This window comes from Belonocnema kinseyi, chromosome 2 (genome assembly GCF_010883055.1).
Source record: "Belonocnema kinseyi isolate 2016_QV_RU_SX_M_011 chromosome 2, B_treatae_v1, whole genome shotgun sequence".
NCBI classification, from domain to species: Eukaryota; Metazoa; Arthropoda; class Insecta; order Hymenoptera; family Cynipidae; genus Belonocnema; species Belonocnema kinseyi.
In genome coordinates, this window is record NC_046658.1 from 114,247,520 (window position 1) to 114,263,734 (window position 16,215).

Sequence of the window (16,215 nt, forward strand, 5' to 3'; positions counted from 1 at the left end):
TACATATTGCTCATTATACCGTCAACGGGGACTATTTTTAACTTCCGGGGCTATCATGACTTTAGGGTATTACTTCGTAAATTTATTTTTTATTGTGGGATTTTACTGTATATCCTAAGAATTTCGTCTACAATACATAAATATTGACATGAATATTGATACATTTTCACCTAGGAGTCATCCATAAATTACGTAATAGTTGTTTTAGGGCTTGTAGGGGATTTGAACAGTTTTTACAATATGTTAAATAGGCGGGAGGAGGTGAATTAAGTTACTTAATATTCTTAATATTTTTATGTAATATTTTTAATATTGTTACACAAAATATTTAACAAATCCACTTTATAGCAAATCCGCGTATCCTCTATTGCAGCCTAACGTTAAAGTTGAGGAATTTTAATAATTAATTATAATATCTTTATATAAGGACTTCAATATTAATATAATTAAATTAATATTTTCGTTTTTTCCAAAATTTTGTAGAAAAATATTTATAACATTGTCACCTAGCTTTGGCCTTCCACTATTTACTAAATATACACTTAAATTTAGTCATGTTAATGTGTCTTCATTTTTGCGTGCATTGCATGCTTAGCGGTTATTGTGCAAAAATCGTATGAGGAACAGGCATCCTTTATTTGCCTGAAAGCACCGAAATAATGCACTTCGACTAGATAGGTCTACTTTGAGAAGCTCCTGTATTGTAGAATTTGCATAGAAAATTTCGAATTTTTTTTTCTTTATCCTTTAAAGCCTTAAGAACTTATATCTTTTTCAGAAATTTCTTATTTTTATAAACCTGACTATGAAGTAGTTCACAAGAATAAAAATTATCTGCAATACTAATGCACCTACCAAAACGAGCCAGAGCTTTTAATGTTTCGAAAAGGAAAAGTATTAACACCATATAAATAGATTGTATAAAAACAATGAACTTAGGATAACTAAGGATCCAGAAGCCCGTCCGGTTCTTTAAATGTGTCGCTATACACTTCAATGAAGCAAACATCTCTATACTGCGTCATTATTAATCAAGTGTTTCTATATGGCTGTATTAACAGAAAATTAATATATTTTTTACATTTTGTTCGTTTTCCCAGGTGTAGTAGTATTGAAAATAATTTTTTCTTGAAAACCACTTTATAGTCACATTTAAAAAAAAAATTAATTTGTTTAAAAGGATTTAAGTTCCTAAGGCTTTGAAGAATAAATAAAAAAAACATCGAAATTTTCTAGTCACATTTGACAATACAGGAGCTTCTCAAAGTTGGCCTATTTACTCCAAGCGCATTATTTAGCGGCTTTTCGACATATAAGGGATAACAGTTCCTTACCAGATTTTTGCAAAATAACAGGTAAGCATGCAATTTATGCAGAAATAAAGGCATATTGACATGCACTGTATGGTCTTTCTTTAGCATTTTTCCTCTCTGAGAGATTTACGCCTAAAGTGATTGGACTACATGAAAAAAGGAAAGAGTAGATTTGAAGACAGACTAAGCAGGAAGTAAAAATATATCAAACTTTTAGTAAATAATTTTTATTTTTTAAATTGTTGCTCAAAATACAAAGATAAATGATTTGATGAAAGATTTTAGAAAACGATATAATCTATTTTTATCCGATTTTAATTAGCGTTCATTATGATCGCAATTATTCTTTAAAATGTTTAATTTATTTCCGTTCACCTGTAATTTTTCGAAAAATCCATAGAAAAATGCATAACTAAATATTGGAATTTTTTGGGTCAGTAAATAATAGTAAATAGTTAATAATTAATAGTAAATAACAAAATTTACTAAAATTACTCGTAAAAACTTCGTCACACAAATGAATAATTTCATTTTGTAATTAAACTTCAGACAAATAAAACATATTAAATAATTACAGATGTGTATGTACAAGTGTTTAACAAACGAGTATAAATAGCGCGCTATGCGCGCCTATAATATTTGTCTTATTTTGATTGCAAAATGATGAAATTAAAATATATACTTGAATTATAAGTACACTACAAAATATATAGTTAATCATCAGAAATTAAAATAAATATTAAAACGGCTACATCGGCTTTCCGTAATCTGTAGGCAGATTACTTTCATTCATGTAAATAAGATTTTATCCTAGGAAGAATAAGAATCAAAGAAAACAATTAATAACTTGATTTAGGGTTTTATATAATAAGATGCTCGTAAAAGACATACCCCAGAAAAAAGTTTATTTGATTTAAAGAAGTTTCTCTTGATTCAGAGAAATAGTTTTTTGTTCCATAAAAATGGTTCTTTAATTTAAAATGATTTTCACTACGTTGAAGTTATTTTCGGTTGTTTAAAACATATTGTTAAACCTCATCACTTATACCCCTGACAAATGACATATCACTTACAACTTTAAAAGATTCACATACGCTATTTAATATTTAGAAATCAGATTTCCCTTTCGATCAAGGGAAACACTATGGATGAATCTGACCCAATTTTTTTTTTTTTTTGAACGTGTACCATATTCCACATTGACTGGATCATTTTGTCCTAAAAAATCTAAAGTATTTCGACACTGATCCATCTTGAAGACGTTTACAATTGATAATTTGCCAACTCGTATAATTTTAATGTTTATAGTTTAAAATCGAGAAATTTCGAAGATTTTTGCAAAGTGTGTATACCTTGAAGAGTCTTCAATTCTTAATGTGCACAATTTAGAAAGTTGTAATTTATAATAGAAAATAATTGAATTTTTAAAGGTTTTTGTTAATAGCTCTATGTCGAAGATTTAAAATTGATAATTGTGTTATTTTGCAGATTGAAAATTGAAACTTATTAATTTTATAGATTTACAATTAAAAAATCTTTAATTGCGAATAGTAGAAATGACCGCGTGGATTTATTTTTTTCGAAATTTTTATAATTTTTTACAAAGAAAGTAAGAATTTCAGTTGTCTCGGATAATAAGTAACTGAATTGTATTGAATGAGACACGGCTAAAAATATTTGAAAAATTATATATTATTACGTAATTTATGAATGGCCCTCTAGAATGTAATAGAATAGTCCTTGTTTACAGTAATTATAATTTCTAATTTTATTTTTCAACTTTTTAAAAAACTATTTAAACTAATTTTTAGACAGTTAATGCCCCTGAAGGTTTTTCCTTATTTCAACTTCTATTTTTGACTCTTTATATATTCGTAATTTTGTCAAATTTGTATGTTATTTGCTACATGGGAGAGAAGCTAGAACTTGCCGTAAGTTTTTATCTGAAATACCCTTTTATGGTTGTGACCTTGAACAAATAAAATACAAACTTTAAAAAACTAATCTATTTTAGTGTTCAGAATTGGGATTTTCTGTTTATGAGAGCAAATGGTATAACTTAACAGCAGAGGAAGCAAAAAATCTAATAATGCTATTACAAAGAACGAAAAAACCATTGCAAATCACTGCTGGAAAATTTACTGTCTTTTCCCTTCAAACATTTGCTGAAGTAATTACTCTGAGTACTATTCATACTAATCATTTTCTTACTCTGATCATTTCCTAGCAGTAGTTTTCTTATTTTAGGTAATAAAAAAATCAGTCAGTTATCTATCCGTATTATTAACAGTGAATCACAATAAACAATCTTAAATGAGGATAAATAAATTTTATTCGAATTTTATTGTTGCTTCTGTAATAAAAGGAAAAGAATATAATTTCGATTGACAATTACTGTATACCGATCACCGCACTGTAATATGGGGCTAAGTAACTCATTTTTCGAGTTTTCACAATAAAATGCAAGAAGCAATGTAAATCAGGTATTGATGTTTTAAATATATAATCTCTATCTGATCCTCTTTCGTACTATAAAGCGTGAGGATACATTTTATTTATAAAAAAGTATTTACCCCAAAATAAGGGGCTCAGTAATTTATTCATAAAAAGACTTTTTAGAAAGTTCTTTTTAAGACAAAAGATACAGAAAAATAGTAATTATTTGTAAGTTGTGTAATAATTTTAAAACTAATAATATTACTAAAATTTATGGCAACGTTATAAATAAGCTCATCATTGTGGCTTAAAACATAACCAAATTTATTCTTAACCTTACGTATAAGGATGACATACTACAATATATCTTATAATTTGATAGATTTTCTTTTTTTTCTACTACTTTTTCACGAGTATTTTCATATACAACATTATTAAATTTCCAAGTCTAAGACTCATACAAGAATGCACTTTTTATTCATTCTATCTAAAAAAATTCACAATGAATACTTTTAAACAACACTCTAAAAAAATATTTGTGTAAAATTACAAAGTTTCGGAAAATTACATATTGTATCATTGTAAATATCACACACTTCTCTGTGTGATTTTACAAAAGCATGTGAAATTATATCTTCTAGCGATGTAAATAAAAGGACCCTCGAACAGCAGTGTAATATTACACACTCGATAAAAATAAAAGTACACATTCCCTCGTACGAACTTTACATTCAGAAGGGAAAATTCAGTCGCAGCATGTAAAAATACCATGCGTCGGTAAAATCACTTTCCTGTGATTGAAAATTACATCGAGATTTTTAATTTCACCAAAGATCCTTAATTTTACCCTGGCGGAAACTTTAAAACTTTTGATTTATAATTAATAAAAAATTTAGAATAATTAATCATGTAATATGTGAATACGAAAGCGTCTCTCGTGTTCGTTGTTTATCGATGCCTTCATCCTTCAATTTTGGAGCATTTTTATTCTTTATGTGAGAAAATTGACAGCTATGTTCAACTTTTTGACAGCTTTTACACAAAAATATACCGAATTCGAACTATTCCTATTTTGCCTTTCACATTTTCTGCTATTGGAACGGAAAAAAATGCGCTTATTCAAAATATATATTTCATATTTTTGTTACGGAATATTTAAACATCAAAAAATACCCATAGTATCTTATGTGCTTTATCCTACAAATTGATATTTAGAAAAAGAGATATATAATTATAAAAAATAAAGTTACTAATGAGCCTGTGCCAACCAAATAAATTGTCAATAGAACCTAATGTATTTATATTAATTCTCGCAGTTTTCTATAATTTTTAAATTAATTTTAGTTACCCTAATTTGTATCGGTCTAACAAATAAACTACTAACCTTTTTACGAGACAAAAAACTTAGTGACATATATGATAAATCCTCGTTCTGATTAAATATTATGCAGAAATTTTGTCTATATTTAGGAGTTAAATAAACAAATTATTAAGTATTGTTTGTAAGTTTATAATTATCTAATAAATAGTACATTATTACCGTACATTTTTTTCTCTTTCAGATGTTTAGACGAGGATGATAAAATAGTAAACGAAAACGTACATTCTTAGAATAAATTATTTTCTTTTTATACGTAGAAAATACAAATATAATTGAATATTTTTAGATTTTTTCCGCGACGGACATGAAAATAAAAAGAAAAAAAATGTATTTGAATTCATAAAATTGTTTCGACGTATAAGATGAATAAAAATGAATGAATTCATAATATCTAAAGCTAAGTTGAACTCTAAGGAATTTATCATGTGTATTTAATATATAAAGAATAGTATAAGAATTTATAATATCATTCATAATATGCTCCACAAATATAACCTTAAATAATTGAAAAAAACTAAGGAACCTGCTTTAGTATTAAATTACGGCTGTTTAAATTAATCAGAGATACATGTTACCAATTTTTTTTTGGTCGCACTAGTTGATGACATTTTAAAAGTTTTCTCCTATACTGATCAATACGCTTGCATCACCGAAGTCCCTTAGCTTCTTGCCTTGATGCAATAGCAAACTGGATAATTGCTGCAGTTGTTGGAAAGATTTCTCCCTTACCTAGAAAAGATCACGGTATTATAATTTATAAATTTTTTTTATGAAAGTCTACCCTTGTTACAATTTTCCACCTGCTTATTTGATTACAAAAGCTAATAGCAGTTCTAATTTTTGTTAAATATTGGAATTACTTGAAAGTAAAAAATAAATGAATAAATTCAAAGCAAATAAAAAATCAATAAAATTTGCTTAATATTTTTCTAGAATAGGCATTTCTTATTCAAGTAAAATATTTGTACTATCAGTCCTAACTCTTATCCGATAAAAATAGTGGTAAGCGACATCAAAAAGGGTACTTTGATTTAAAATTCATGTTTTTGAAATATTAAATAATAAAATCTGTATTTCAATGCATGTAAAAACTCTGTAAAGGTAAGTATAAATTATATAAATATAGTCGTAGATGCTTAAAATAAATATTAGCATTTTATTTATCGAGTGTCTACAATATTATAAACTAAATATTAATAAATAAAGAATGTTTAATTACAAAATTATCAGAGTATCATAATGAATGATGTAATGATGTAATAATAATGAATGTATTGATATCTATGAATATAACTACCTGACCAAGTGACAAAATAATGAACGAAAAAAAATGTAATTGCGTAGGTTAATATTAATTACCTACTTCATATCGATAAAATGTTACCTCACCTGGTGAATGGTTTTCTTTAACATAAAATTGTTAGGGTTTAATTTTTATTTTTAAAAGTAGTTTAAAAATATTCATTTCTCAATACAACTCTTTCGTTAAAATTAAAAAAATTGTATTACATTTTTTTTGCGAAATCTTCAAAAACTGTCGTCTGACCGCGGTCACACGACAGTTGATCCGCGGATAACGTTGAGTATGGAGGACATTCAAACACGAATTTGTCTGGAATAGTTCATTTACATTTTTATTTATTATAAATATTCATTTCTGATCAAAAGATATCGATTAATTATTTTTAAAAGTCTTTTAAGGCATTAATTTTTGCACGCAAGAGTATAAATTCAAACAAAAAATTGACCTCATCTGGTCTACAATTTTATACTTGCACAACGCACAACTTTATTGTACAAATTTTCTCAAAAATCTCATTCATGTTATTTTATATATTTGTGAATTTAAAGAAGCGATGATGCGAATAATAAAAAATTTCTCGGGGAAAGGATAATGTAGAATATGGCTCAAACTGCAAGGAAAATATCTCTGATTTTTCTCATTTTTGCCCCAAGGAACATTCAATTTTCAAATAGTAGGTGAAATGTACGAAAACGTGATTGATAATTTAAACAATTGGATCAATCAGACCAGTCGTTCATTATTTTCCACTTTCCTTATGTCACTTGGCACAGCTCTATCTTCAAATTGATATTGCTCGTTAAATGTTTGACAACATTTCTTGCTACTGGCACTTATTCTGCTGTTCACGGCTTTTTTGGTATTTTGATAATACATTTTTGTAGACAGTATAGTACTTTAAGATTTCTTTCGTAGAATACCATTCATCAAATTGGCACTGGTACCTACAAGAACAAATTTTGAGAATGGTAAGCAAACAACGTTGAGGGACATCAGCAACTAAACAGGAAGTATAGTAGATATTAAAAAAATCTAATCATTGAACAAAATCGTTTGCATTTGGTTGATTTAAAATTTTTGAATTGAACTTAATTTATGTAAATACTTTTAAACTCGTTTTTTGCAATCACCTTAAGTCTTTGGATGATTTATTTCATTAGATTGACCAAATATGTTGTTTTTCATGTAACTATGGTTGAACCAACAAAAATTTATTGGTTCAACCAAATATTTTTATAAATCTAGTCTGTGTTTGTATGTAAAACATTACTGTTGCAAAACGCGCATATGAATTGAGGTATTTTAAAACTAACCTTCTTCTTATTAAGTTCTCAGCAATTAAAAAATATTTAACTATTTATTTCAAGAAATTCTTTCAAACTGAGTAGAAGTAGGATCGAGTTTAAAAATTTTTATAACTTGGACATAAAACATTATTGAACCTATCATTTTTTTCAAAAATAAATTAAGGCAGACCAAAATTACTGTTTTTAAAATAGTTTTTATACTTTATGCATTACTTTTAATTCAAATTCTTGTCAGCATTATTGCATTTTTCTTGAAGTTTATCAAATAAACGTTGCACGTATTCCTTATAAAATTAATTCCTAGACATCTGAAAAAAATTAACACGCTTATAAATTCTTCCATTTAGTGACAAATTGATCTCTAACATTTTCTGACATATTAATCGAAATAACACTCGTGAAATTATCAATAAATGCCATTATCAATCACTACAAACTACCAGTAAGACTGGAGAAGAATTTCAGGTTATCCATTTATCAGTAAATGGCGATATTTAATAGATATATGTTGGTTGATTTTTATGTTTATCTATACGTGAATGAAGTATTACAATACCACGCCCAGCCATCGCCAATATGTATGAATATTTTGAATAACTGATTCATACGGATATTTTTAGGTATACTTACTATATTTTACCACAGGAAGAAAACTTATCTATAGAGAAATCTCATAGAAGCAACTAAAATGCTATTAATATATTGATGTTTATATTTTTGAACAGTTGTGGATTAATAATCTCAGTGTTCGGTTTTTAGCTACTGGTCTTTATTGTAAAAATTTTGGTTATAGCTTTCTACGAACCAATATTGAATCATTTCTAAACGTGTGTACATTCTTATCAAATTTTTATCATTTACTATGTTAATCGAGGAAATATTATACACATAAAAGTGAAATTTTCAATATGTTCGCGATATTTTGATGAAGAAACTCGTTGTCTACTATTTTCAGATGGTGTTCTCTGACTTTTCTTATGATAATCTATGAAATATAATTTCGATCTGTTTAACATTTCACTTTATAAATACAATGTAAGTTCGATAAAGAATGTCTCGTTGAAAGAAGATCGCTTAATAAATAAATTTTTACTAAAGGTTTAGGACAGTTGGAAGTATACTTTGTATGCCTTTTTAAAAGTATTTTCTTTTGACTCGTCATTACATAATGAAAGGCTGTACACGTGATTATACATTTCTGACTATTTACTATGCAACCCGTATTATTGTCCTCATTTATAAATTTTATTTCAGAATATAACTGCTATATATGGACGACATAAAATCCATTTTAAATTGTTTCATTCTTCAAAAAGAAAGCATAATGCCTATTTACAAAAATTACAAGGGACTGAGAACATACAGTGTATTGATAATTTCTGTATACGGAAATCCAGATTGGCTAAATTATACGGAAATTCTTATTCAGTAGTAAAAATGTTAATATCTTATCTCATTTGACTGAAAGCTTATTTCTAAGAATGTGTTCGTGGTTTTAGATTAAAAATAATGATTTCAATACTGTAATTTAAAATGAAATAAAATGTTCTACCTCAGAAAAAATTTGTTGTCGATCTTGCAAAAAAGCCTACCTTTTCCAACCTTTTCCACCTTTTCCACTTTTTATGCAATATTTTTCAGGAAATTAGGCATTGACTTATATGTTAAATTTATAAAAAAAAAAGAATTTGGAAAATTATTGAACATCAGTAATAATTAATTTAACTTTCCCTCAAGCTAATACAAAATCCCGTATATTTTCATAATTGAATATATATTTAATTATAACTGCTTCAAAATTGTATCAATAGGCTTATTTTAAATTCATTGCATGTTTTAATATGAAATAAAAACTAATTTCAAAAAAGTATTGTCAAACATTGTTATAGAATCAATGAAGAAACCGCTCGCATGTTTAATAAAATATCACTATCCTGTGTCCTTTTTGCCGCAAAATAAATTATTTTGTACATTGAAAAAAATGTTTGATTCGGTCAACAAAATGATTTGTTGGCTATAAAAATAAAAGCTTTTTTTTGTTGTTGAAAAAATGGAATTTAAAAAAAAAACATACAGTCTGAAGCTGTCTTTATGTAAAAATACGATTTTTATATTTCAGGTATATTTTTTATAAAAGAGTAAACCAGATTTTGTTTGTTTAACAGCATTTTTCTAGGTCAAGAAATGGTTACTGAAAGAAAACCCATTATTCTGGGACAAAAAAATTTGTTTCTACAGGAACCAAATCATTTTCGTGTGCAAATCAAACATTTTTCTCAGTTATAAATAATAATAAATATGTATATTGAAAAGAAATGTTTCCGAAGAATAAGATAATAAACTCAATAATTTAAACTTAAAATGTTAAATTAATTATTAAATTAAATATTAAATTATTAAAAATTCATTTACCATTTTACTCGGATATGAAGATGAAAAAAACTCAGATATAGAACCATTGACGTGAAAAAATGAAATGATGCAAAGTGCACGATATTCTAAGTGCAAAAACCATTGCGCATGCTTTGGCGATACTCCATACTGGGCACTAACTTCGCAATAGGGTTATGAATATTTATTCGGCATGATAGAGCGTGTAATAGACGTAAGTTGTTCATAAAGAACAATTTAACTCATTTTCCTATTCTTCAAAGTACGATTATAGGAAAATTCATATGATTGAGGTTCAATAGTCTTTAGCAGTCGAATAAATATAACTCATACTGACTAAGAATTATAATTCTTCAATTTATCAATACCATAAGCCAAAAAGAATGCTGAACAATGCAAGTCATATAGTTATAAAAGAATATGAAGTTCAAACTAAGACTTCAGAAAAAAATTGATGTTACATACATTCTTGACAAGCATAAAATAGTTAAAATCGTCGTTTAGTAATCTTTTGTCAAAATGGATGGTATATGTGGTATGTATTCATATTAATTAAGAAAACTTATTACGTAAAATGAATACTTTTTCCATTTTTATGATATCAGATATTTCAATAAATTTAAACAAGTACCTAGAACGTTCTACATTTTTTTACCTACATATTAGTTATTATTTCCAAGAGTATACATTTTTAAAATTTTTTCATGAATTATTTTCGAAAACTTAGCTCTAAATATTTTTTGCAATTTTGTCGTTTCAATCCTCCACTGATTGAAGTGTAGCGTGGTCAAAATAAAAAATAAAGTATTGGCGAACTTAAAATGTATTGCATCGCTATAGTATCCGTCATTAATTCTAATAATAACACGATGTTTTAGGACATAAAACTTAATTCTTGAGGCTCAGGGCTGAGAGATGCAAGTAAAAAACAAAGAAGTTTTGATTAATTATTAGTTTTATTATCAATCAGGCTTATACCTCATACTTTAGCCAATTTTTCTTAATAATAATATATTAAAAAAGAAATTTCTATACTACATTTTTCAGTGCAGAAACAATCTAGCCATATTAATTTGAAAAAAATGTCAATGAGTTAAAAATTCAACTCTAACGTTGACCAGAAACTTGTACCTTTAAACTTTTTTTAACAATCGCGGGAAATTTCTAAAGAATATGATTTTCATTGCCAAAGAAAAAAAAACATTATCCCTATAATTGTTCAGAAAGTTCAACAAAAATTATCTAGCCAGAAAATGGCGGTAAAGGCAGGTATGAATTACGCTACGAATAGCCGTATTTGTAGGTTAAGAGCAGATAGTGCCTTCATACTATGTATTGAAAAATTCTCAATAATCATCTTCCTAGAATGTGCTCTTAAACGTGCATTTATTTATTTAAAGTAAACGTACTCGACTTTAATGTAGCATTTTGAATAAATAATATTTACTTAATTATTATTTACTTTAATTTAATTTAGTATATTATAATATTTTCTTAAGGGTTTTAAAAGTATTTTAATCCCCCTTTTCAGTATGCCATAAAAACGACTCCATGCAAGTGAAATAAGTATTTTGCGGAATAATGCCCTTAATTATTATTACTTTTTGCTAATCTTTTTTGATATTCTCATAAATGAACAAATAAAAATTTTGATGAATTTAAATTTTTAAACATTTTTTAATAATTTTATCAATTTTATTCCCATACAATATCGCAAATTAAAATAATGCCTTGACACTGGACTGATATAAACTTGTATGTAAGCTTAACTTTTTTTAAAACAAATTTGATTAGCTTAGGAATTCTCAAAAATCCCACTGCAAATTGCGATAAAAAATCTACTTCTTCAATTTTTAAGTCATTTTTATTTTAAACAATTTATTCAAATATGCCAAATGAGAAAAAATGTAATAACGTCGTTAGATTATGCAAAAAAAATTACATAAAATACTTTTAATGGCCAATTTTTTCCGCTACTAAATTTGTTACATATATACAATATGAATACAAAATTCGATATAATGCAATTGTTTGTTTATACTACGTCCCCACTTATGTATAAAAAAAGTGAAATTGATTGTACGCTATTTTGTATAAGAATAGAAGTACGCTATTAGTTTTACCGCATGTCGCATGTTTAAACAAACCTTTTAAATCATTAAATAAAACTGTTGGACTTTTCAGGAGTCGTCGCGCACTATTTTATAATATACATATTTTCAACCAATTTTTAATGAATCTATCTAAAACTTTCCAGAAATCTTCTTTCAACCAGATTTAATAATTTTCTCGCAGGAAGTGATTTCAAATTTGGAGTTCCTTTGATACTTTTTGTCGGCGAAACTAAACAAATGTGTTTACCGACCGGCTTTAATATGCAATAGGCCATTATTAAACAGAAGGTCATTCCCAACATTTTTATTATTTTTTAAGCATCTCTAGACTATACTTTTTATGTGTATCAAATTAAAAATAGCTTTAGTGATACGTGACCGAGTTATGACGATGTTTTAATCGTTCATTGATTTTTGGGAAAATTTCCCTTTCAGTTTTTAATTTTCATTATCAAAATTAATTCTCAGACAAAAAATATTTGTAGAAAACAGTTCCATCTTTTGTTCTTCTAAAGTAGTCTACACTATTAAAAACAAAATTTATTTTTCGACTTCGAACATTTTCGTTTATTGAGACAAGGGGGCCAACGCTTTTAGAGGTTTCGAGTGTTGGACGTGTTATTGAACCCGAAATCTAAATTTTCCCCATGTTAATTTTATACAGTAGACTCTCACAAAGCGCCTTTTCTACCATTATATCTCTTTTACCTCTAAATTCAGTAAGCGCCTTAAACGTGGATTAGATGCGCATGCGTGAGATGATATTCAAATGATCCGCTAATGCGCCTCAGAGATATTTACCGCCAAGCCTTAAAGGCAGTTGCGCCGGAACATGGGGACAGTCCCTTATTTTGGCGTGGGGCAACCAATGTCTGCCCTCCCCCCCATATCCTTCCGATGCCTTAGGGGCGTGGCCTAACTACGCGGGCGCTTAGTGAGGACTTCGAGGGTGCTTTGTGAGAGTCTACTTAACATTGTGAAACTTTAAGTGACTAGGCCACCAGAATTGCTAGTTCAAACAAATGATTTCCCAAAAGAAGTAAAACAAGGACCACTCTAATCAACAGCTGTGGATTTCACTCTTAAACTGACTCGTGCCACTCTTCGGTTTCTTGGATTATGGCCCGATTCTGAAAATTCGAGTGGATGCTTTTCAAAGTATCATACATGGTTATTAGTTATTACGATATTTGTCTTCGGCTGTGTTCCACAAAATATTAAGCTTTTTATGATATGGGGAGACTTAGACATGACGGTCAAAATTCTTTCTCTCACAAGTATACCTACAACGCTTGTTATGTTTAAAATGATTCATCTCTGGGCAGCCAAAAAAAGTATGTATAAATGTCGATACCTGTTAAAATAAAAATATTTTATTAACAACCTGTAAATTATGATTTACATTTTAAATATACCTGTCAATAATTTAACTAAACTAAACTAAATTAAACTAAACTTTTATACAGAACTGAAGACTTTAATCACTTGCATTGAAAAAGATTGGACAAATTTTAAACCAGAAAACGAACGGCAGTTAATGGCACATTTTGCCCAAAACTGTCGAAAAGTTTCACTGCTTTACGTGTTTTTATCCCAGTCTACCTTCGTCTTTTACACCACGCAACAAATTTCTGTGGCAATAATAGAAGGAATGAGTGACTTGGCTAATATTACGAGAACAACGTATGTGGAAGCTTACTTTCCTTATGACATCAATAAAAGTCCTAATTTTCAACTTTCGTGGTTGCTGCAGTGTATCAGTATTCAATTGGGAAACATCGCTTTTGCTGGAATTGATAGCTTTTTTGCCATTCTTGTCTTACATATTTGTGGCCAATTCAGAGTTTTACATCAACGTGTGCTAGAATGTGTTGAGGCAACTGACGGAAAATTTCAAAAATGGAAATTGCAAAATAAAGTCTCTCTCATTGTTCAGAGACATGAGCATCTTAACAAGTAATATATTTGACATGTGACAGATTGATGCCTGAAAAGTTAGAAGCGCAATTTTAAAATTTCAACTCAGAGAAAGTTGCACTTAGTTCTTACTCGATTCTTGTAGCAGTCAATTTGTTTAATACTTATAAATTCTGACAGAAAATTTCATGAAATTGTTTTTTTGTTGTTCTTGTTATAAAACTTTAAATTGTTGTTACTTACAATTAAATCATTTTCTAAGTATCTCTGAATGTATCTATGTGTTTTTTAAAATAAAATAAAATTTAAGATTTAAAAGGAAAATTTGAAAGAATAGATACCGATTTATACAAAGAGTTGCGCTAAATTTTGCTATTCGAAAAAAATAAATTTTTTTCTCTCATCCAAATTCTTGGTGGTTAATGATGTTTGAGAAGGAACTCAACGAGTTTTCAAACATTCCCTTCTTGGATCATTCAGTATCACTGAATGGTAGACCTTAATAATGTTGAATTATATTTGTTTAATTTGTATAAAGAGTTCTTTGGAAGATCGCTATAGTCCCACCGTACTTTAATACTTATGAAAATAAGTTTCTTTTTATCTGAGGTCATGCATGTCAATAAAAAAAACTTAGTGAAATTTTTTATGTTTTCAGAAAACTCCTTCCCGTCTAATCAGGACTTTTTGAAATTTTCATCACGTCAATGTCAAATTTTGCGTCGTCTTAATTTCGAAAATACACGTTTGATCTATGCAAAAATATATCTATAGCTTTCCTTTTCTCTTTTAGATTTTATTTCCTTATTTTAAATATACTAGTTAAAACGTGAATTAATATCAGATTTTAGCATCTATAACTTTCGTAACATGTTTGGCTTTTGCAATCTAATCTGGCAAAAAATTTATGATCAAAACACTCGATAAAACGTTTATGTTTATTTTTTAATTTTCAAATCCATTTCTAAGTAAACTGTGACGTGATGGAAACTTTTCATTCCAGGACTGGTAATCTACAGAAAAAATCTATAGAAATTATTTATTGCCCAGAAATAAAGAACCGACCGAAAAACTTTAATCGTTTTGAAGCCTTAGAGAAATTCTCAATAATCTTAATTGGCTGTGCTGTAACGGAGTTAGTCCATTAAAACAATTTAAATTTTGAGTTCCGAATCAAACGTATCATTTTGATTCAGAAAATGAGCGTTTAATCCATTTGCTTAAAGGAAACTGATTAACTAAAGCAATTGTTTGATCCTTTCTTTTTTCCTGGGTGATTTCCTTGTTTATACAGTGTGTCCCATATTTATAGGGCCACCCCATTTTTTAAGGATAATTTTTTTTCTATTGAAACAAAATTCACCAAATATTTTGAGTGGATAAATGAGTCGAATTAACGATTTTTCCTAAAATATAGAGCTCGTAATTCCATTCGTTCATTTATTTGGACATTTTTTCGAAAAAATAGGTGTCCCAAATTAACAGGCCACTTAAAAAAACTTCAATTTTTTTGAAGAATAATAAATAATTCGTAAAATAATGCAATTTAAAATATATAATATTAAAATTTTACTTCTTACATGCCATAAACATATACATATGTATGTATAAAAACTAAATATTGTGCGTGAATTCCCAAAGTAATTTACAGTTGTGTTTTTCTTTTAATTTAAATTTTTCCCGAGGATTTTTCACATATTTCACATACATACTTACCCACATACATTCTTTTTGGGGATTATCGACGTATTTCTCCTATTTTAAAAGTGTATATTCGCACAATATGTTCGAAATAAATATTTCTCCTATTTTTATTGCGGGGATCCCCGTAAGTAGCGGAAGTTCCCGGGTTTTTCTCGCTTTACCTGGCATGCACATATGTATACTCCTGGTATAAATAGGCTTCCGAATGCATTTTTGGCCAGTTAAATTGTGCTTGTGCCTTAAAAAAATTCGAGGTAACAAAACAAATATGGGAAGAGGGAAAGCATTGTCTGCAGAAGAAAAGGCGTCAATTGATGCGTATGAAAAATGTGGGAAATCACAACGTGAA

The 16,215-nt window shown here is 28.1% G+C and overlaps 1 protein-coding gene and 1 long non-coding RNA gene across 2 annotated transcripts in view; one reads left to right on the forward strand and one right to left on the reverse strand.

The window, feature by feature from the left end:
• Positions 1 to 5,238: 5,238 nt before the first annotated feature.
• LOC117167420 overlaps positions 5,239 to 16,215 on the reverse strand; it is a 32,706-nt gene continuing 21,729 nt past the window's right edge. Inside the window, exon 2 of the long non-coding RNA XR_004466394.1 lies at positions 5,239 to 5,859. This is a non-coding gene — a long non-coding RNA (uncharacterized LOC117167420). The remainder of the gene's footprint in view (positions 5,860 to 16,215) is intronic.
• The window catches only part of LOC117167417 (odorant receptor 22c-like), a 9,633-nt gene continuing 6,280 nt past the window's right edge, over positions 12,863 to 16,215 (forward strand). Inside the window, exons 1-2 of the mRNA XM_033352324.1 lie at positions 12,863 to 13,579; positions 13,712 to 14,201. Of these exons, the coding sequence (XP_033208215.1) occupies positions 13,474 to 13,579; positions 13,712 to 14,201 (596 nt within the window). The 5' untranslated portion in view covers positions 12,863 to 13,473. The remainder of the gene's footprint in view (positions 13,580 to 13,711; positions 14,202 to 16,215) is intronic.